A 21,424-nucleotide genomic window follows, 5' to 3' on the forward strand; every position below is an offset into this window, starting at 1 on the left:
GATAAAGGTCTAAGTAGTTCGTGATGGAGCTTTCTTTCTGACCCCATTCTCCAAATAATCATGGATCCATTTCCCTAGTTTACTTGTGATTCTAGCTGTGTAGACCTCGTCTGGCTCCTCACACACACCAGGCACACTCCTGACTGTGAACCTTTGCCTCTGCATTTCCTCTTCCCCAACTGCACATGACAGGCTCCCTTGTCCCCCTCAGGCCCAATTTCACTTCCCAGGGTGGCCTTCCTAGACCACTGTTACAGACAGTTACACCCCCTCCACATTGCTTACTCCCCTGCCCTATGCAGTAGGCACTCAATATGTATCTGCAGAGTGAAAAAATGATTGAACAACATTGGTGGAGGGCATGTTGACCAAGTGGTTTCAAACAGTTTAGTGTGAGGGCTACAAACATCTGAAAACAGCCAAATCCCTGTTCCTTCTTCCCTGGAAGAATTGCTAGTGCAGGTCTTGACCAAAAAAGGAGCAACTGGGTCCGGCCTTGCTTTGCCAAGTGACCTGAAGCTCTCAGGCAGGTGAGCGGATGTCCGTGATGCCCACCACGGCGGAGCATTCTGGGAGATGGCCCTGTCGATTGCACGGCTGACCCCACATGGTGCCCATGTGTGCCCACATCATTTTACGGAAAGGGCCCAGCAGAGCCCTTTCGCTACAGAGAGTCTTCATACCAGCCTCCTGCTGCTAAAGCCAGCCCAGCGTCTCTTGTAAAAAATGACAGTGCATCACTCTTATCTGGAAGCTACTTGTCCAACAATTTCTGTGAATCAGAACCCTGCCAGGAACCATGAAGGACAAGGAAGACCTCTGAGCACCAGGCTGCACCACAACAGTAGCTGTCTCACCATCACGCACATTTGTAGCACATTTCACGGTTGCCAACTCATTTTTACAAACTTAGTGCCATGCAGTTAAAAGGGAGGAGTGCAGAGAGGTCTGGGCACTAAAGCACAAGTACTCTACTTGTAGAAGGGGGTCCTCACTTATATTTTACTTATTCTTCCCCTACACACTCTTGTGACAGACCCAGTCATGTAGCTTTCCAGGCCATTACGGATTCAGAGTAGAACGAGAGAAGGGAAATAAGGCTTGAGGTAGGAACACAGAAAGCATCAAGACATGACAGATGACAGCAAGGGAAGAGACAGGAAAATTATATAAAGCATATCAAAGTGGAGTTAATTGCATTCTAAGACCATGGGGGCAGGGCAGGGGGGCAAGGGGATGGGAAATAGTCTGTACATCAATTGCCCTGAGGGGCACTGCTGACTTTTAGCACAAAGCACTATGAAAAAAATGATGACTTGGGGCCATCAGGACAAAGGTTAAATACTGTGTACAGCATTCAATTACTTTTGGTAACACCATATGACTACTTTCTTTTGTAAATGTCTCTCCTAGTTTCTAAAACGCTCCCTGAATTGATAAACAGAGTTTTAAAAGAACATTTACATTTTTAAAAAAGTAAAACCCACTCTCACAAGTAGCACTGTGACAGGACTTCCTGGCTTTTCTCAATTGCTAAAGACCTTCCTCCCTTGGATCGCCAAGTGGCCCGAGCCTGCACTCTACCACCGCAGATCCAGGCTGAAATTCAGTCTGTCCCTTCCTTTTCCCCATTAGTGCTCATTGTTTAACTCCCAAGTTGCATAATTTACAGTCACCCTGTGAAGGGCCGTGTGTTCCAGAGTAGGAAGCTGTCACACTGAATAGAGCACTGCTGGGCTGTGTTCACAAACAGAGCATTTCACAATTCCTTTGCACAGCCAGCAAAAGCAAACCTCCTCTTTGCTTGCAGGGAGCTCCCCCCAATCAGCCAGATTGGGGGAAGGGGTGCCAGAAAGCACTGCAGCCATAAATTCTCTCTAGTCCACTGTGTAACAGAGCAGAGTCATAAAACCCCAGCCATATTTTCAAGTCAGGACCGAGACAAGATGCCCAGGCCAACTCCTAATTTGGTTCCTAGAACCCAACAACTTGTGAACTAATTTTCTCGGTTGGGAGGGAACCATGTAGGGTGGCAGGATGAAAGTGATCTCAGGACTTGGGGTAGGAGCTCAACCCCGGAGCCGACCCTAAGCAGGCCCGTGTGAGTCTGAAGATGATAGTAGTACAGCTTTATAAGAGGCAGATCTGCACGGGGCCGGGGCCCGGGAGACTGCCTGGTTGAGGGGAGGAGGCCCAAAGACTTCCGTGGGGGTCTAAACTCGTATACAGAAGGTGTGCAAACTGGTATGTGGGTGAAAGAGAAACCTCCAACTCTGGAATGTCCTCGAGGTGATGAACCAAGGTGTGACCCTGAACAAATATTCTGAATAACCTCTCTGAATCTCACTTTCTTCATCTGTAAAGTAAGGATAACCAAAAGTCAGCCTCCAGTAAGAGCTAAGTTCGCACGTGTAGTAAGCACTACACATAATAGGTGTTTGCCGCACGTTGCTCCCTTCTCCCCAGCTACCCCCTTCTCCCCCGGCCCTTCCTGAACAGTCGCTGGGAAGCAGAAATGGGAAAAAGGGGGCCAGACGCATTCTTGCTCCGCTACTGGCTAGCCATGGGAACCTGGACAGGTTACTCCCTTCTCTGGGCCTCAGAATCTACAGATTCACCATTAGAATTTATATAAAAATTTAGGAAGGCTGATGAATACAAAATCAATATGCAGAAATCTATTGTATTTCTCTAGACCAGCAACAAATACTAAGTACAATTCCAGAAAAGAAGCAATTTTCAGGCTACTGCAAATACCAAATATCTAGCTACGAGTCTAATAAAAAGTATTTAAGACCTCTGTGGGAAATATAAGTGTTTTTGAGAGAAATTATGACAACCTAAATAAGTGGTGAAATATATTATATTCACGGCTCAGCAACACTGAAGATTTAAAGATGTTGAATCGAAAGATGTCAATTCTACTCAAACTGATTAGTATTGTAAACTTATTCTAACATTTACATGCAAACACAAAGGGCTGAGAAAAACAAAACACTGATGAAGATGCCCACAAGAAGAGGTGGGATTTGCTAACCTAAACATCAAGACATGTTACAAAGCTGTAGTAATCAAGACAGTATAGCACTGACATATAGGAAGAGACTCCAGTGAGTGGTCTAAAGAGACAAGAAACAGGTCTCTGCATATATAAACACATGACTTAAAATAGAGGTGGTTCTACAGAACAGGGCCTGAAAAAATGGTCTTTTAGATAAGCAATGCTGGCACAAATAGGTATCTCCCAGGGAAAAAAAATAAAACTAGACCCTTATCTTATACCACATACAAGAATTACAGATGAACTAAAAACCTAAATATAGAAGAAAAAAGCTTCAAACCTTTTCAAAGAGGAAAAAAGAGAGCAGTTTTATCACTTAGAGATAAAGAAAGATTTCTTAAATAGGACACAAAAAAACAATAATCAAAAAGGGGAAGACCGAAAACTCTGACTACATTAAAAATAAGAATATCTTTTTATCACAGTTCACCATTAACAAAGTGAAAAAACAAGCCAGAGAATGGGAGGTAATATTTGTAATGATAACACTGGAAAAGGACTAGTACCCAGAACGTATAAAGAATGCCTACAAATTACTAATAAAAGTACAAACCAACTTAAAAAGTAACAAAAGTACTTCCCAAAAGAGGAAATCAATGTCCAAAAAATATGTGAAAAGATGCTCATCAGTAATCTAGAATCTGTAAAGTAAAAGCACAATGAAATACTACTGCTTACCTATACAATTGGCAAAAATTTGAAAGTTTGACCATACCAAATATTGGCAAGAATTTAGAATAACAGGAATTCTGTCTGCTAGTGCAAGTATAAAATGGAATAACTAGTTTGGAAAACAATGTGGCATTATCTAATAATGGTGAGGATTCCCAGTAATTCCACTTCAAAGAACGCTTCACAGATGCATGTGCCTTAGGATATATATCCACATGGGTGTTCATAGCACCATCCTTCATGATTGCCCAAAACTCAAAATAACCCAAAGGCACATCAACAGTAGAATGGATAAATAAATTATAGTATTGTCATAGCTCATAAATAACAACGTATTTATATAGTAGTGAAGTCAATAATATATAGCATATTCATCAATACATACAAATATTTGTGAATGCCACACAGAAAAATTGTAAATATTCAGAAGAAAATGCTATAGCATATTATATAGCATAAAAATAAATGAACTACAGCTATGCACAACATGGATGGATAATACAAATGCAATATTGAAGGAAAGATATAAGACTTAATAATACATAACAACATGATTCTAATTACATCCAGACCTGGAAAAACTGAACTATATGATTACAGGATACATACATAGGTGGAAAACTCTACAGGACAGCAAGGAAACCCCATGAAAACCAGGGTAGTAGGGATCGAGTAGGGGTGTTCAGGGAACTTTCCTGGCTATTAGCAACATCCGAGTTTTTTACCTCGTGAAGCTTACATGAATGCTTGCCTTTTAAAACAAATGCACATTTTGCATGTATATTAATTTATGTCACAATAAAAAAAGGCTTTCTTGTTGTTAAAAAGATATTTTCAGTGTTCCTCCTCCAGGAAGTCTTCCCACACACCAAACTGATGTAGGTCTGCCCTCAGCACCCTCCACCTCTTATGTGGCTCTGGTGCTTATTAATTGTAAGGGCATCTCTGTTCTCCAGGGCAGAGAAGCAGCCTGTTTTGGCTCACCCTCAGATCCTACACAGTGTTGAGTACATGGTGAGTGCTCAGTAAGTATTTGTTGAATTAATCAATGACTGCATTGAAGGATCTGACTTGGTAAAGAGTAATTAATTAGCCAAGCACCAATCAATTGCCAACCAGTAAGAATGTACTGAATGATGTGGCGGAAGGAGACACACACCTGAAATCAGAAAAAGTGGGCTCAAGTTCCATCATGTACTGACCACATTGCCTTTAATAAATCTGTCTTCTCTGATAGTAAAAATGATATAAATAGCCCACCCTGAGTGAATTTCAACTATGTGCTCAGAGCTTTCAGCTCTGTTTCCTCGTTCAATCCTCACAGTTTATCTGCAGGGTGTTTGCCCTTTATCTTTTTAATGATTAAGAAACTGAGGTTCGGGGAGACTAAATGATTTCCCCCAAAATCACACCGATAGTCCATACAAAGCAATCCAAATTTCACGCTTCTCTGATACTGCTACACTGACTTCTTTTCATGTCAGTTTCTATAAAATGGGGACACAGGGGTGTCTATGCAGCCCGACAGGGCTGTTGTAAGACCCAAAGGTGATAATGAACGTGGAAGCAGCTTGTAAACTCAGGAGCACCATTCAAATGTAAGGAAAATAATATGTAACAAGCATCCACCATGGGCCCTCAAAAAGGAAGCAGATGGTTTCTACCCACATTGAGCTCGCAAGCCAATTGTAAAGGAAAGCTAAGTAAAACGGGAAAACTGGGAACCCACATCAATAAACTGATGAGAAAGCCACCAGGTGCAGCATGTAATACAGGCTCAATCGTGGGACCAGCCGTGGGAGCACTGCTTGGACTGTGTGAGGCCTGTGTGCTCCCCCATCTTCCACAACGCAGCCAAAGGGATTTTGTTAAGGCTTACTAAAAATTTTTAAATGTACACTGGACAAGTCACGTTTACTGAATTGTAATTCAATTCCAGTAAATTCACACTTTTTAGGTATGTGGTTTGATGAGTTTTCATAGACATATATGGTTGTGCAACCGCCCTACGATGAAGACACAGAATATTTCTATCACCTCTGAAAGTTCCCTCGCGCCCCTTTGTGGTCAGTTCCTCTCTCCTACCATCCCCTGAAACCAGTGATATGATTTCTGGCCCTATGGCTCTGCTTTTCCCAGAATGCAGAGAGATCTTTTTGATACGTAAGTGAGTTCAAGTTGTCCCGTATTTCAACCGCCCATGGCATTCAGCATGAAGTCTAGATGCTTCTCTTGGCATGGCCACCAGGCCCTGAACAGTGGCACCCCATCCCACCCCACCAGCTTCTTTAATCCTGTCTTGTGTCACTTTCCTTTCTGAAGGTCCAGCTCCCTAGCCTTCTTTCTGCTCACTTCTGCCTGGGGGCTTCTGCATCTGCTATTCCCTGTTCCTCCCGTCGTTCTTGACCTGCTTCCCTATCTCTCATTTCTGTCAACCACTCTCTTCTGTTTAAGCCTTATTTCCTCCTTTAGAACGTATCACTGTTTGATATGACCTTGCTCATTCATTTACTTGTTTACTATCTCCCTTCTCCAAAACTGTAAGGTCCTTGAGGGCAGGGAGCTTGTCAGTCCTCCTAAGAGCTCTGTTCCTGGAAACTCAGCGCCAGCACGATTGGTCTTCCACCAGTGGTCACAGAATGAATGGACATGTGCCAAAGAAGTTAGGGAACAGTGGGTCCATGTAGTTGAAACTCTTAGGAAAGGGTTCAAAAAAGACAGGTCTTTTTGTACACTGGGGAGCTGGGGGGGGGCGCGGGGAGGCAGAAGACCAGCCGTGACTCAGAACCAAATGCTATTCTACCACCTTCCCAGAGCCCCCCGACTGACAGGGCCGCAGAGAGACAGACAGACAGAGCCAGCACCTCCCCTACACTTGCCCTCTGGTCACCTCAGGCTTGTTTCTCTCCTGGGGCATGGGTCTCTCCACCTCTTCTTTGCCCACCCTGCCTGGAGCTCCCCCACACAGCCAGCTCAGGCTCACTGTGAACCCCTAGCTTCCAGTCATGTGAACTCAGAGAGAGGGGACCCCCAAGGTTGTTTTGTCTTTGCATTCTGGAAACATCTTTGGCACTCCTCCCCAGGGAAGAACAACATAGGACTCTGGTCTCGTAAACCCTGACACCATTCGGAGTCAAATTTCTCCCTCACAGGGCTCCACGCTCTCAGTGAACAGCACATGTGGACGCACATGCACTGGTGTCCACAATTCCCTGAGCTGATGCCCCAGTTTTCTTTCTCAATTAGCACTAGACTTCTAAAAGCTTAATTCTGTTATAATTTATTATCTCAGTCGGGGGTGGCCGAGGGAGAAGGCAGGGAATTCCTCTGCCACGAAAACATCTGTTTTGTTGGACAGCAAAATTTAAATTATGACCTCAAGATCTGAGCAGGAGTTTTTGGAATATCTGGTCTAGTTCCCTAACTTTATATATGAAGATACTAAGGCCTAGAAAAGTTCCGGAACTTGTCTGGGGCCACCAAGCTAAATAGGGACGGTCTTGAGGTAGCACTCAGGTTTCTTTCCTCCTCGGCCAGACTTATCCATCTTAAAATTTTCTTGAGTTTGGCTCCTCCCCCTTTCCCTCCACTGAAACTGCTCTTTTAAAGGCCAGTAATCCCCTCAATCACTAACCACCATAGCTCCTTCTCAGTCCTTATCTAGCTTGGCAATGCCAGGGAACAGAACTGTGCTGCCATTCCTGCCATACAGAACGGCCCAAGGCACAGTCCCTGCTGCGGGAGCGCCCAGCAGGCCTGGTTCTCCTCCGCTCCTCTGACTCCCAGCGCCTTTTCCCAGTTGGAGCTTCTTAGGAGTCTAGAGCCTACGGAAGGCAGGTTTCCAGCTCACCGCCACAACAGGGGGGCCTTCTCTGCACCTGCATACTCACCCCAGGGAATCTACATCCACTCTCATGGCCTCACCATGCACGGCAGCTGAGCTCAATCCTCCTTCCGGTCCTGACCTCTCTTCTAAATGCTAGAACGACTTCCTAAGAAGGCCACTGAACACTGAGAGTGGAACACAAAAGTTATTCAAGGACCCAAAAGTCACGCTTGCGGTCTGACTTGCCCTCCTCCTTCTACTGCCCCCTCCTTGCTCCGATGCCTTCTAATCTGATGTCATCACTAAACTCCAACACCAGATTCAACACTTGTAGGACTCCTCTGATCTACTCTCTTCCCATGGTCAAGCAGACACCAGGTCTCACCCACTATGCCTCTAAAATCTCTTCCTAACCCAGTTCCTCATGGCCCTTCCTTCCAGTTTCCTAGTTCAGGCTACAAAAATCTCTCTGCTTTTAAGCCTCTTCTCTGGTCTTCCCCTTCAAGCTCTGCCGACTTGGCACGCTACTACCCTACCATAGAGGGAAAGGCACCCTGATCTGTATTCAAAGTATATACACCTTGGCAAAGCAGTAAGGGAACCCTCACAATTTAGCTCCACTCATTTTTTCTAACCACTTCCTCTTATATTCCCACAAAACCCCAACACTTTGGTCACGTAAGACTGCTCCCTGCTCCCTGACGGTGCCCTGCACATTTGAGCACTGCTTCTGCACTTTAGCTCACACTGTTTCTTCTTCCTGCTTGAAGAGGAGAGAATTCCAGCTCAAATTAGTTTATGTAAAAGAAAGGATTTATTGGTTCACATAACTTTCAGGTCCACAGAGGCAGCTTCAGAGATTACAGTAACTATTGTCAGATGTCCTTCTGGCTTCCTCTGTCTCTTTCTGTCTTCTCATTCCCACCCTCACATCCTAGTCTCTCAAAGCCTCAGTCTTTCCCATGATAAGCAAACTTCCTCCCTGCAGTGTGCTGGAGATGTGGAAACGTAGTCATAGACAGCTCTAGGCTTTCATCATCCCAACCCAGTGAAGACCTTCTTTGATGAAGAGCTTCTTTCTCATACAGACTATAAAATTCCAAAAAAGGATTCTGTCTGGCTTGGATTGAGTCACGTATCATCCTTCAATCACTGTGGCCAGGAGAATGGGATTTTGTGAATGGCAATGCCTGAGCCACACACTCACTTCTTATCCTCAAGTGGCAGGGGGCTGTGATGGGCAGCCTCAGAGGAACAGCCTGAGAAGAGTCAAATAACGGGTGTCCACTGATCTCTCATTTCTCCACCTAGCTGTCTTGAGATGTGTAATTCTAAGCCCCTGTCCAAATTAAACTCTCATAGTCTCTCTTTCAACTGACTCAACTCTCTAAGGGCAGGAATTGGATCCCTTGGTGATCACCAAAAGGTCTTAACCAAAGGTGTGACTCCAGAAAATTTTTCACAATCTGCAATTACTGTGCTTGATTATTTGTTTATGAAGTTATTTCCTGAGTCCCCTGGGACTTGACTTGCTCACCACTGAATTCTCCAAGCACCCAGAACAGGGCTTAACATATACCAGGTGCTAGATCAATACTGGGTAAATGAATAAATGAATTGTTTGAATGGAAGAAAGGTTACCAGTCTTTGGTGTGTGCCAGTAAATGAGCACAGGTGCTTTTTAATGCTCCTTATGTCAGAGTAAAAAGGATAAGGCCAAAACTCCTTCAACATGTTGTCCCCACCATCCCACCTCCAAATTCCTCCATGTACTCCCTGTCTCCCTAGCCTCACTGTTTTTCTGGCAGTCTCAGGGCAGGTGACACATATTCATGTCAACATCAGGTCACCCAACCGTACTCTGTTTCTGCCCATCATCTTGGGGCTCTGCTCCTTCTACCACTTCTTTTTTTCTATACCTTCAACATCTCCCTCCATCTGGGCTCTTTCCTTTCTGCTTCTCAGTGGATCCAGGTCCCACCATGCTAGCGAAATGAACAATAAGGCCCTCGCTCAATGCTATTCACTCCATCCCTGCCTCCCTCTGTCCATTTCCTTCTAGAATCCATGTTTCTTGTCCAGGAGTCTCCATCCACAGCCTCCACTTCTTTGGTATCACTTACTTAACTCCTATTGCAATTTGGCTTTTCTCCTGCCACTCCACTGGAATTGCTCTTGCCAAGTTCACCAACAATGTTTCAGACCCACTGGACACCCGTAAGTCTTCAGTTTATTTGACTACTGAAGTATCTGACTCAATTAACCCCTTCCTTCGTTGGCTTTCATGATGTTGCTCTACCCCGGTTTCCTTTCCATCCCTCAGCTCACCCCTTTGCAGTTTCCCTCTCAGGCTCCTCTTCCTAAATGACAGTTACATCCTGGAGCTGGGGTGTGTGCATCTGTGGGGGACGCATCCTCTGCCTTCTCACTCAGCCTGGTAAGGTTACCGACTTTCATGGCCCCCACTGCCCACAGCACCACAGAATTCCAAATTGGCCTACGCATGTGTCCTACGTCCTCCTGCACATATCTCTACCTGCCAGAGATCTCCACTCGGATGATCCACAAGAATCACCAACATGAACAAACCTCCATTTTTCTCCCCAAACCTTCCCTCTCCCTCCAGCATTGCTCTATCTCAGGGAGTGGCACTACCATCCTACCAGTAGTCCAAACCAGGAATCCTGAACTCACTCTTGTCTATATCCTTTCTTTCTTTCTTTAAGATTTTATTTTTTAGGGTAATCTCTACATGCAGCTTGGGGCTCAAACTCACAACTCTGAGATCAAGAGTCTCATGCTCTACCAACTGAGCCAGGCAGGTGTCCCCTTGTCCATATCCTTTGAAATGGAGCTCCTCCCCAATGCCCCTTCTCCTGATTATCAAATAAGTCCAATCATTCCACTGCCCAAATATCCTTTTCCCACCCCACTGCTCTAAGTTCCTTCTTAACCTGTTCCCACCTGGATCACAGAAATTACTTTCCACATGGTCTCTTACCCTCTGGACATGACTCTCTCTAGTCCACATAGGTGATCTTTCTAAAGTGCAAAAAATGATCCTGCCACCCATTTCCTTAGAACCCTATGGTTCTTGAAAGTTCTCATCACAAGAAAAACATCTGTAACTATGTGTGGTGTTGGACGTTAACTGGACTTATTGTGGTGATCATTCTGCGATTTACGCAAATATCAAGTCATTACATTTTATATCTGAAAGTAATATAACGTTGTCAATCACACCTCAATTTAAAAAAGACCTTCTGGTGCCATCTCATTGTATTAAGAATAAAATCTAAAGTTCTTAGCACAACAGACAAGGCCCTTCACAATCTAACTCCATCTCCTCTTTCATCCTTCATCTCTGGACACTCCTCTTACATACTGTGCTCTAATCGAATCAAGTTATTTTATATTCTCAGCCTGCTCCATGTGGTGAAATATCTTAGCGCTTTTTTATATGTTGGTCCCTCTGCCTGGCATTCCTTTTTTTTTCTTTTTTTGATGATTATTTTTGGGAGAGAGAGACAGAGCATGAGTGAGGGAGAGGGAGAGAATGAGACAGAGACACAGAATCTGAAGCAGGCTCCAGGCTCTAAGCTGTCAGCACAGAGCCTGATGCAGGGCTCAGACTCAAGAGCTGTGAGATCATGACCTGAGCTGAAGTCAGACACTTAACCAACTGAGACACCCAGGGGCCCCCTGAGATTCCTTTTTCCACCTGGCTAACTACCACTAGTTTTTAGGACTTAGCCTATGTGTCATTTTCTCCCTGAACTTCCTGCCTAGAGATGGTGGCCTCCATTCTTCTGTAGAAGAGTGGGCTGCCTGATCTGAAATATAAGTGTCTTTTACATGTAACTCCCTTTAGGCTGAATTCCTTAAGGGCAAGGACTGAGACCTTCCTCTCTACTTCCATGACATCATTTGTCCAGCATATAGTAGATGCTCAGTAAATGCTTATGGATGGAAAGATGGATGGATGGATGGAAGGGTGGTTGAATGAATGTATATATCACTACCCTGTCTTTCTCAAGTCTCCTCTGAATCACCAGCTTCTACCAAAGCCAAAGTCTTCAATGGCAGCTTCTTTCTGTGGCCATCACAAATGGCCCACACTTCTGAGGCAGCAACAGAAACAGGCAGGTGTCCAGATGATGATTAGGAAACACTCTGGTGTCAGAATCAATGTCTTATGGGAGGATGGCCACCACCCCCACCTCCAAAAGGAACCCAGCACCAATCAAGCACTTGCTATTCTCTCAGCCAATGACCTCAACCAAAGTTAGTGACACCCATTTGCTGATGGGTGCTGGGTCCCAGTCTGCCAGCTCTCCTTTGTCCACACTGGTGGTGGTCTCGTAAGGACCATATAGTGTTAAAACGGAAAGGACATAGGCTTTGGAATTAAGCAAATTGTGGCCTGAATATACTGCTGTCACTTACGAAACTGTGTGACCTTGAGCAAGTCACCCAATTTCTCTGAACCTCACTTTCTCATCTGTAAGACAGAGTTGATGACTGTATTTCCCCATAGGATGATGTGACAAAACAAATGAGGATAATGGATTGGACTGAAAATGATCAACGCTATGATCATCAAAGGCTTTCAGTGTTATCATTCTGGCTTTTGTAGACATGAGTTTGCATTTCCTGTGAACCTCACTCCTTTCTCTTTTCTTCATTTAGCAAGCATTTGTGAAGCACCTCCTGTGTGCCAGACATTGTGCTCAGTGCTGTACTATGAGCAAAAAGAAGTCACCATCCCTGCTTTAGGAAGCTCTGATAAGGAAGGAGCACCAAGACTAGCAAAGGAGACAGATACATTAAACACATAATTAATTTACAACATGTAATAAACATTAGTGCTCTGAGACTCTGGAGGCAGGTGACCCAGAGTTGGTTTTATGGTGCAGGAAAGCTGTCCCTGTAAAGTATCAATTTTCCACAGAAAGCCTGACAATTGGCTATGACATAGGCAGAGAATCCAGGGTAAATTCTTGGCCATGGAACACTATCCTTACATATTATTCCCCTTTCCTCTTTCTTCCTTCTTGGTTAAGAAATTAAGTGAGTAGGGGGGGAAATTCAGGGCACTGACTGTTAGCCTTGCAGGATTTTATTTTACTTTAATTTTTTTTTGGTGCTATGAAAAGCACAATATTTTTCCTCTTCTTGGTAAAGAAAATTAGAACTAAAGATGGCTCAGCAGATAAAAGCTGTGGGTGGTAAATACTCCCACTATTCCACCCTGCATTTCAGGCTTCTAGGTTTCTCTCTGCATTTACTGGATCTTAGAGCTAAGAACCTGAAAGAGGCCTGAGAGATTCTGTGGTGAAAGCCCATGTTCTAATTAAGAGATGAACAGACCAAGGCTCTGAGGGGCTAAACGACCTGCCCAGAGTTGAATCAGAGAATGAGTCAAAACTAAAACACGGTTCTGCTGATCCTCCCCTTCTTACTGGTCTGCGAACCCCCTGACCCCGGGATCTGCGGCACCTGAACCCAGGCAAGCTCCTTCACCTGCAGCCATCCCTGGTGGGGCCAGGCTGTCTCCATTTCTAAGGATCCTGGAAGCCACCAACAGACCACTTTTCCCTCTAACATGTCACTGGGGCTTTCCTCCCAGAACCATCCTGTTTTTACCAGCAGGATGCTTTCGGATCCTCTTCTTTGGTTTGAGAACCACATCTGCATGAAAAGTTTGGTTAGAGGTGGTTTCCTCAAAATGCCTCTCAGGACGACGACTTTCTGGGCTGACAAAGCTTTGTGGTTGAGGCCGCTCTTCTGCAGTTATCTTGGCCTTCAAAGACCTTTCATGGGTACCCCCTACCCCCTCAGGATGGATCTGTAAATGATGTTTTTATGTTTAGAACCATGCATCAAAGACCTCAAGACCCTGGCAATGAAAGTAGTTCTAGGTTTTCATGGGCCTCTTAGGACAGGGAAGGAGCTTGGGGAAACAGCACCCCCAGAGAGGCAGGGGTGGGGGGAGCCACCAGCCTTAACTCCTGGTCCAGAGCTCTTTCTCACTCTTTGTGACATCACTCCAGCCTCTTGGGCTGAAGCAGCTGCACCATCAAAAATGTCACATCAGTTATGACAACACAGTTTATTATATAACTGGTGCTGCAGAGCACCAAGGGGAAGAAGAAGCGTGAACCACAGCACTCCCCGCTGGCTCTCAAGGAAGACAAGGCCCACATACTTGAAAAGACAACTTCATACAGGGAGGGAACACCCACTAATCAATCAAAGGAATGAAAACTATAGCTGACAGCTGTATAGTGATTTCTTGAATGCCATTTTAAGGGCATTTCATATACTACATTAATGTCCACAACAACTCTATTAGGTAGGAATTTTTATTATCAGCCCCATTTTATTTCAAGGAATTGAAACTGAGGGACAAAAAGTAAAGTAACTTATTTAAGTTACTAACACCTACTTAGTGGTAGAGCTAAGATTTGAAGCCACAGAGCCTGGTTCCAGAGTCTGTGCTCTTTTTTTTTTTTTTTAATGTTTATTTTTGAAGGAGAGAGAGACAGAATGTGAGTGGCAAAGGGGCAGAGAGAGAGGGAGACACAGAATCTGAAACAGGCTCCAGACTCTGAGCTGTCAGTAGACCTGATGCGGGGCTCGAACTCACAAATCGTGAGGTCATGACCTGAGCCGAAGTCGGATGCTTAACCGACTGAGCCACCCAGGCGCCCCCAGAGTCCGTGCTCTTAATCAGCTCTCCATTTTAGAGAAGCATGCTAAACTGCTTCTCTCAAAAAGAAACTAGCTTTTCTTTGAATCAGCAACAGGCCACTGCTCCTTCCTCTCCTTCCTCTCTATGCTAATGACTGATTTGCTGGACAGTGTCTTTTCTAACCAGCATTGCGTATATAGTATAAGCAAGAAGCACAGGATAAGATAAGAGTGATACAAACTTAAACAAAATCTTAGAAAGGAGATCATTTGAGTACCGTTAAGGTGTTTTTGATGATGCAATTCCTAAGTAAGGTAAAGCGCTCTTCTTCTGCTATCCACTGTTTTTAAACTCATGAAGCACGGGTGTCCACATACATACAGTTTTCTTTTGTCAAAATCAAAAGCTGTTCTCTGCTAGTGTCAAGTTTGGGGGTACGTTTTTTTCATTTTGAAACCATTCCCTTCCCAGCTTGTCTACTGTCTTTCAGATCACGACGTGCTCTTGTGAAAATGGTCTGTCTAGCTTCATTAGACAGGAGGGCCTGAAGACACCCTAGGAGACAGCAAACCAAGTCCCCGCATCCAGATGGACTGACCACATGTCAGAAAAACAGGACCTTCGTCTACCCAGATTAAATCTCCAAGTGTTCACAGAGATCGAGTACTGTGAGCAGCTGAAATATGAGTGATCCTGTCCCATCTTTAGCAGATGTGGTGCACTGAGCAGCACAGTATAATCTGGGGAGTTCCACGTACTAGAGAAACAAGACAGTACTCTCACTGTGAGCACTATAAATCTAACCTAGTGCTAACAGAGAGAGAATGGAAATTCTGGATTCCTTTAGAGCCATGGCAATCCCGATTGAGGCCTCATCCATTTAATCTAATCAGTAACCCCCACTACTCCCCCCCTCAACAAATAGACAGATTCTACTTCAGAATCCAACAGGTAACTGAGGTTCAAGAGTTCCGTGGCTGGTTCCTGAGGTGATCAGGGGGACTGTTTGCTACTCTTCTGGTAGGAAGGTCTGCTGGTATTTACAGCTCAGTGAACAGTAAGCAAGGAAAGAGCACCATCCATCAGCAAAGGAGAACTCATCTGCTACTTGATCTGACATTCTGTTTGCGCTCATGCTGTCTCCAGAGACCAAGGTGCAGCCATTTGAATAAACATGGAGAAGGGAAGAAGAGGGAGGGGCAAAGCAGCCAAAGAGATGATTGCACAAATACCAAGTCTGCAAATCTAGAAGAGGAGCGCTCCGCCGGAGTGCTGCCTTACCATGGGACCCTTGCGGGGGATGCAGGAAATGCCCTTTTAGATGGCTGCCCTTTTACAGAGTAATGGCTGCAAGTGGCCATTCCCTTCCACTCATTACTGCCACTTATTAGGTGCTGAACAGCAGTGTGCTGAACGAACACAGGCTTGCGGTGAACCTAAGCCAAACAGGAGACACCCTAGTTACAAAAGCAGGGCCAGCTGGTGCGTGGAAGCCCCCAGCTTTTGGCAAGAGGTGATGTTTTAAAAGACTACCTTCCCCAACAGGGTCTGTCCTCAGAATCATAGGCCCACGGTTAAGGGCTGGGATATTTGTATGAGAAATGATGTCTTCACCAAGCAAATCTTGGCATTTGTCTTACAATGGCACTGCGCAGGCACCTTGTGAATGAATGCGCGTCCTGAGTACTCCATTTTACTTTGTCCGTTTATGTATAAAGCCAGCAGCTTGTAAGCCACGCCTCACTGCCACCTTCTAACTCTCGATCTTCCTAAAAGTCCACTTAATGCTCCAGACATAGAGAGCCTGAACGTGACATCACAGAGAACTCAACACCTCAAATGAGGGCAAACTGCGGTGCTTACAGCACCTCCACGGCTCATTTTACATTTTCATCAGGTAGGTAGCCCAAGCAGTTGTCACTATTTGTTCAAAATGGGAAGTCACTAAAAATGATATTGTATTGATTTCATACTTCATAAAATGTAATTCTTTAAGAGATTTCTTTGTAACGGTTTTGGTTAATCAAATAAAATTAACACCTCCTTTTAAAATTTTGATTAGTTCAGGGGCGCCTCCATGGCTTAGCCAGTTAAGCATCTGACTTCATCTCAGATCATGAGCCCATGGTTCATGGGTTCAAGCCTTGCAAAGGGCTCTGTGCTGACAGCTTAGAGCCTAGAGCCTGCTTTAGATTCTGTGTCTCCCTCTCTCTGCCCCCCCTCAAGTGTGTATGTGTGTGCTCTCTCTCTCTCCAAAATAAACATTAAAATAAGTAAATAAAACAAATAAAAATAAAAGTTTGATTAGTCTTAATAAAACAGTCCCATGGATTGCAAAAATGATGAGCTCCATATCACAGGTGAGGTCATCGGCTCCTAATAAACAAAATTATTTAAATGCCACATATTTAAAAAGGTCCCTAATTATTCATGGTGTGTGTAAAATTTTATTTGTGCTCTTTCAATGACCGTTATTTCTTAGTTTGAATGTCTGAATCCAATGTTTTGGATTGTCTGACACAGAGCTCCCAAACGCTAGCTCACGATCACATATGCAAAAAAACCACAACAATGACAACAACAAGAGCCCAGCAAGCAATGTTCAAATGAAGCTTTTAATAAAGTACTAAGAATCAGGCTTTTAAAATGACAGACTAATCTGCGGCATCTCTTTAATGGCTGGAAGTTTCCCATTATAACATGTATCAAGCAAAAGAATTGCAAAGGTCAGTCTCCTGCAACATTTCTCGGCTGATGTGGGGTTAACACTTTGTTTTAAGCAGCATCAGTTTAGTCCTTTATCATATAACTTCAATTACTGTGACGTATATGGAAGCCTGTTCCTTCTAATCAGCACGCCACAACATGAATGAGAAAACGGGCTGAATGGAATGGCTCTTTGCTTTTCGGAAAACGCTGATTTAAAAGGGTCTGGAGATGTCTGGATATCAATATTCTTTCTCTCAATCCAACAGAAGCTACTAAGCCCGAGGCCCCCTTAGGAAATTATCAAGTTCTCACAGGACATCACCCATGGAGAACTCTTTAATTTCATCTACCCAGGTAAAAGAAAGCGGCATCCAGATCAAGTCAGATGTATGGCCTGATAGGCGGTCACTAATCACACTGCACAGGCAAGTCCAAAACTGCTTTCTGGAAATGGCACCTAGAGTTTTTTGGGCCCAGCCCCACCCACGATACAGGTCTCCTGACTCAAGTGATTCTCAGTCGTGGCGATTGGGAAAATCATCTCTGCAAGGGAGGACTCAAAAGAATTTGTCACTAGGATACAGTGACACCAATCCCACATTTTGTGGTTAATAAAACAAGTCCTGCATCCAGCTTGGCACAAGGCCCTGATCTGATTTTTTTCAAGCCAAGCTGGAGGGCTCACAGGAAAAGCTGCCATTCATGAATGCCTCAAGAGGACAGGATGCCAGGGTCCCTTGTGGCAACATTTACAGGGCCAGAAATCTTTCTGATGGACCTTTTGAACAGACAGAGCCTATTTCCTAAAGAGTTGGTGTGTTTAAAAAAATTAACACTTTTACCTCGGTTTTGCCTGACATTATTCCACAAAAAGGTGTTCTGTTGGAGTAAGAGAAGTGGGGAGTACGGGGGTGGGGGGGGGAGAAGAAATGCTCAGATATCTGATTTAACCATCTCAAACATCGAAGGCTTGACTTTCCCCCTTCCCCAGTGTAATGCGACACATTAAGACTTTCCCGGGAAAGTCTACATACATACAGCCTTCATTTAAGATTTCCTGCCCCAGTATATAATTAGGAATTTTCATTTTAAAATGGCACACCTATTTCCTCAGAGAGCTCAGCTCTTTGAATAAAAAAGGTGAGGTACCCTTTGGGGGATGCAGTATATATTTTTAGACTTATTAAATCAACCTAATTTATGAGGCATGTTCGGGAAAAGCAGGTAAGGAGTTGCTTTGGCAGATGCAAAGTTAATTTGCAGACTCCAGCATACCCCCTTCCTTCGTTCTCGCCCCTCCTACACCTCCCACGAGCCTTTCCGAATGCCTTCGGCCCCCTCCGAAGGGGCTCGGTTCTCTCCGCCAGGGCCCGACTCCATTCCGAACACTGCCGAGTCCCTCCGAGCCCCGCGCCCAACCCGCACCGAGCCGAGCCGAGCGTCACCGAGCTGAGCCCCATCGACTTTTCCGGCCTCAGCTGGGCGCTGTCCACCACTCGCAACGCCTGAAACCTCACCCAGCCCCTGTGGTTGGGGCTTCCACCCAGCTCTGGGCCACCACTGCAGATTACAGACTTTTGAAGTTTTGAAACATCCCCCTTTGGGAGAGAGGGGTGGCGCTCTTGCATTTACCGACCTGAAAGGGCTCCAGGCAGATGCAACATGCACCTTGTTGCAAAGAGCAATTCCCCAGGCCCCGCCTCTCCATCCATTTGGGCTGCACAAGCTCCAAAGAAGCCCCAGGCCAAATTACCCGTGGCTCAGAGGGTGCGTGGAGCCGAGGGGGCCTCTGCAAAGAAAGCCCCAGGGAGCTCTCGAACGAAAATAAGAATATGTCAAGCAGACGCGGGGGGGGGGGGTGATTGTCTCCGAGTCGCTACTCCCTACCATCATGGCGCCGCCTAGAACCCGCTTGTCATGCCTGTTACACATGCAAGATTTTTTGCATCTTGGTTCTGAAACCGCAAGCATGCTTCGTCTCCCACCCACCTTTCCGCCAAAGGGGTTTTTATTTTCCATTGTTTTCCTACGGGATGCAATTACTTCAGCTATTCTGTCAAGTTGAAAAATAATCATTTTTGTTTACTGCACAGCAACCCCTAATTAGGAGCTGTGTGTGCAAGAAGGTGTCACAGCAAAGCGACGTGGAATCCTCGCTAAACGGTCTTAACGAACTCCTCAGTCCCGAACTGACAGGCCAACGGAAGCAGCAGGGCCAGGAGGCCCTGAGGGCACCCACCCCCTCCCCACAGACCACCCCCTCCTGAGCAAAGCTGCCTGTGGGCTTACCAGGAATTGCCCAACGGATGGGGCAAGAAGCAAGCCTGAGAGTGGGAAGGAGGGGCGAGGTTCCTTACTGAGAAAGTGTGATAGAGAAGAAATATCCCATTTTGTTTTAATTTTCAACCATCACTCAAATCCACCCCCATTAATTAGGAGGGGAAACTGATACCTAAGGCAGAAGGGGGCGGTGGCAAGTGGGGCCTGAAATCCGCATTGTGGGTAGATTACATGGAACATGGCCTATGCAGAGTGTAAATAAATACATTGATAAAGGCCACAGAGTGAAGAAAAACTGCCAGTGTCAGGAGAGCAAATGCCCGGGAAGCTGGGGGAGAAAGGAGGGGGGAAACAAGGGACAAGCATTCAGCCTCAACCAGATCCCCCTTCCACCTCTGCCTTGGATACAGCTGTGCCAGTCACATCTGCTTGGAAATCCACCCCCTCCCTTACCATTTGCCCCTTCCCCTAACCCTAGTCCTTTAAGGGGGCGGGGGCAAAAACCACAACCTCCAGTTCAGCACCAAATCCATGAACAGCAGACACTTGATCCTCCACCCCAGGCTAGGGCTGGGTCCCCTCCATGTTTTAGCCAAGTTCAAAATCACTGCCCCAGGAGAAGAGCAGGGGTAAGGGACTGTGGATGTGGAAGGGGGGGGGGGTGGAGGGAGGAGGGGAGAGTAATACAGAATGAAACAGAGGCACATAGATAGAAATGGAGGTAGTGATACACCCAAAGAGCAAGAAAGAGTAATGATCATAATCATGCCAATAGTGTGATGTTCTGATCAATATGGCGGACACTGTCATTCATACAACTACAGGCACTCCACCTCCCTCCCCCCTCCCACAAAAAAAAAAAACCAAACAAACACCCTCCGGGGAGTTGGGGTGGAGGACCCAGAACCAACGTAGGGTGGGTGTGGGGGAGGGGAGTCAAATCCAGGTGTGTGTGTGTGTGTGTGTGTGTGTGTGTGTGTGTACGAATCAGAAACCAGGCCTGGAGAGCAATGTGGAATGAGCAAGATAATACAAATGACAAAAAATTATTCTTAATAAAAGTACAAATCCCAAGGCCACAGGACTTACTTCATCTGCTTCACAATGGTGCTTTTTCCTGATTCTCCAGCCCCTGTTGGGACAGATGGGGGGGGGGGAAACGGTGAGTGTCAGCTTAGGGGAACGGGGGGGGGGCGGGGGGGAGGCACGGGGGTAAGGAATGCGAGAGGGTGGACGATCCTAGGCACACAGTGGTTCCAACTCAGGAACCAGGTCTCCCCGGGCACGAGTAGGGTGGGAGAGCGGGTAGAGGTGGGTGCGGAGTGGCTGGGGTCGGGAGATGGGGGTGGCAGCCCCAGTCCTTACCTAGCAGGAGTAATTTCACGTCTTTGGCGGCGCTGATGCCATCCTCTTTGAGGTTTTTCTCAATCGCCTTGCTCCGCTCGAGGGCGGCTCTCTCCTCTGCGCTCAGAGTACATCCCATGGTGGCCCCTTCCCTGCCACAGCCCGCACGACTCGGCTGGCACTGCTCCCCGGCTCGGCGCGCCCCCCACCCCCCCCAGAGAGCAGAGCCTGGGCTCAAAGGGGAAAAAACCACGATATCCTTCCCTTGGCCGAAAACAAAAATGTCGGGAAACCAGAACCCCCCAAAAAGACCGCCGCTAAGATTCCAGCAGCGGAGACTCGCGACAGCTGGCGGGTTCTAGGGGTGTCGACGCGAAGGTGGCCGGGGTCTGGGGCTCCGGGGCCGAGGAAAGAGGCGCCCGCGGTCCGTGGAGTCGCGGGCTGCAGGCACTGAGGCTTGTGCACGACCCAAAATAAATAAAATAATAGTTGAGGCAGGAGCCGCAACCGGAGCCGGCGGAGGGTGGGGTGGGGGGCAGGGTGGGTCCTTCTGCCGCTGCTGCCAGAGGAGGAGGAGGAGGCGGCGGCGCGGGGTGTGGAGGGAGTGAGAGAGGGGGTGCTGCTAGTGCATGTGCATCGCGGGTCCTCAGCCGTCGGTGCGTCCGCGGCTCCTTCGCCGACCCCCGCGCGCAGGGCAGGGCTGGGCAGGGGGCCGGGCCGGGGGGCAGGTCTCTAGCGGGAGGCGGTGTCGCTGTCTCCCAGAGCTCGCATCGCTCGGTGGAGCCTACCGGAGAGAGAGGGAGAGCGAGGGAGCCGCAGGCAGCCAAGAGCTCGAGGG

The 21,424-nt window shown here is 46.4% G+C and overlaps 1 protein-coding gene and 1 long non-coding RNA gene across 4 annotated transcripts in view; one reads left to right on the forward strand and one right to left on the reverse strand.

Annotated features, from left to right (window-relative positions):
• GNAO1 (G protein subunit alpha o1) overlaps positions 1 to 21,418 on the reverse strand; it is a 164,783-nt gene extending 143,365 nt beyond the window's left edge. For both annotated transcript variants that reach the window (XM_029924516.1, XM_029924517.1), the window contains exons 1-2: positions 20,608 to 21,418; positions 20,332 to 20,374 (exon numbers count right to left, since the gene is read on the reverse strand). In XM_029924516.1, coding sequence (XP_029780376.1) covers positions 20,332 to 20,374; positions 20,608 to 20,725 — 161 coding nt within the window. In that variant the 5' untranslated portion in view covers positions 20,726 to 21,418. The remainder of the gene's footprint in view (positions 1 to 20,331; positions 20,375 to 20,607) is intronic.
• Positions 13,731 to 14,908, forward strand: LOC115279987. 2 transcript variants are annotated; one of them, XR_003903609.1, is made up of 2 exons: positions 13,731 to 13,914; positions 14,725 to 14,908. It is a non-coding gene; the product is annotated as an uncharacterized LOC115279987 (long non-coding RNA). The 2 variants fall into 2 exon arrangements; XR_003903608.1 differs by having other exon boundaries at positions 14,744 to 14,908.
• Positions 21,419 to 21,424: the final 6 nt, after the last annotated feature.

This window comes from Suricata suricatta, chromosome 16 (genome assembly GCF_006229205.1).
Source record: "Suricata suricatta isolate VVHF042 chromosome 16, meerkat_22Aug2017_6uvM2_HiC, whole genome shotgun sequence".
Lineage (NCBI taxonomy): Eukaryota > Metazoa > Chordata > Mammalia > Carnivora > Herpestidae > Suricata > Suricata suricatta.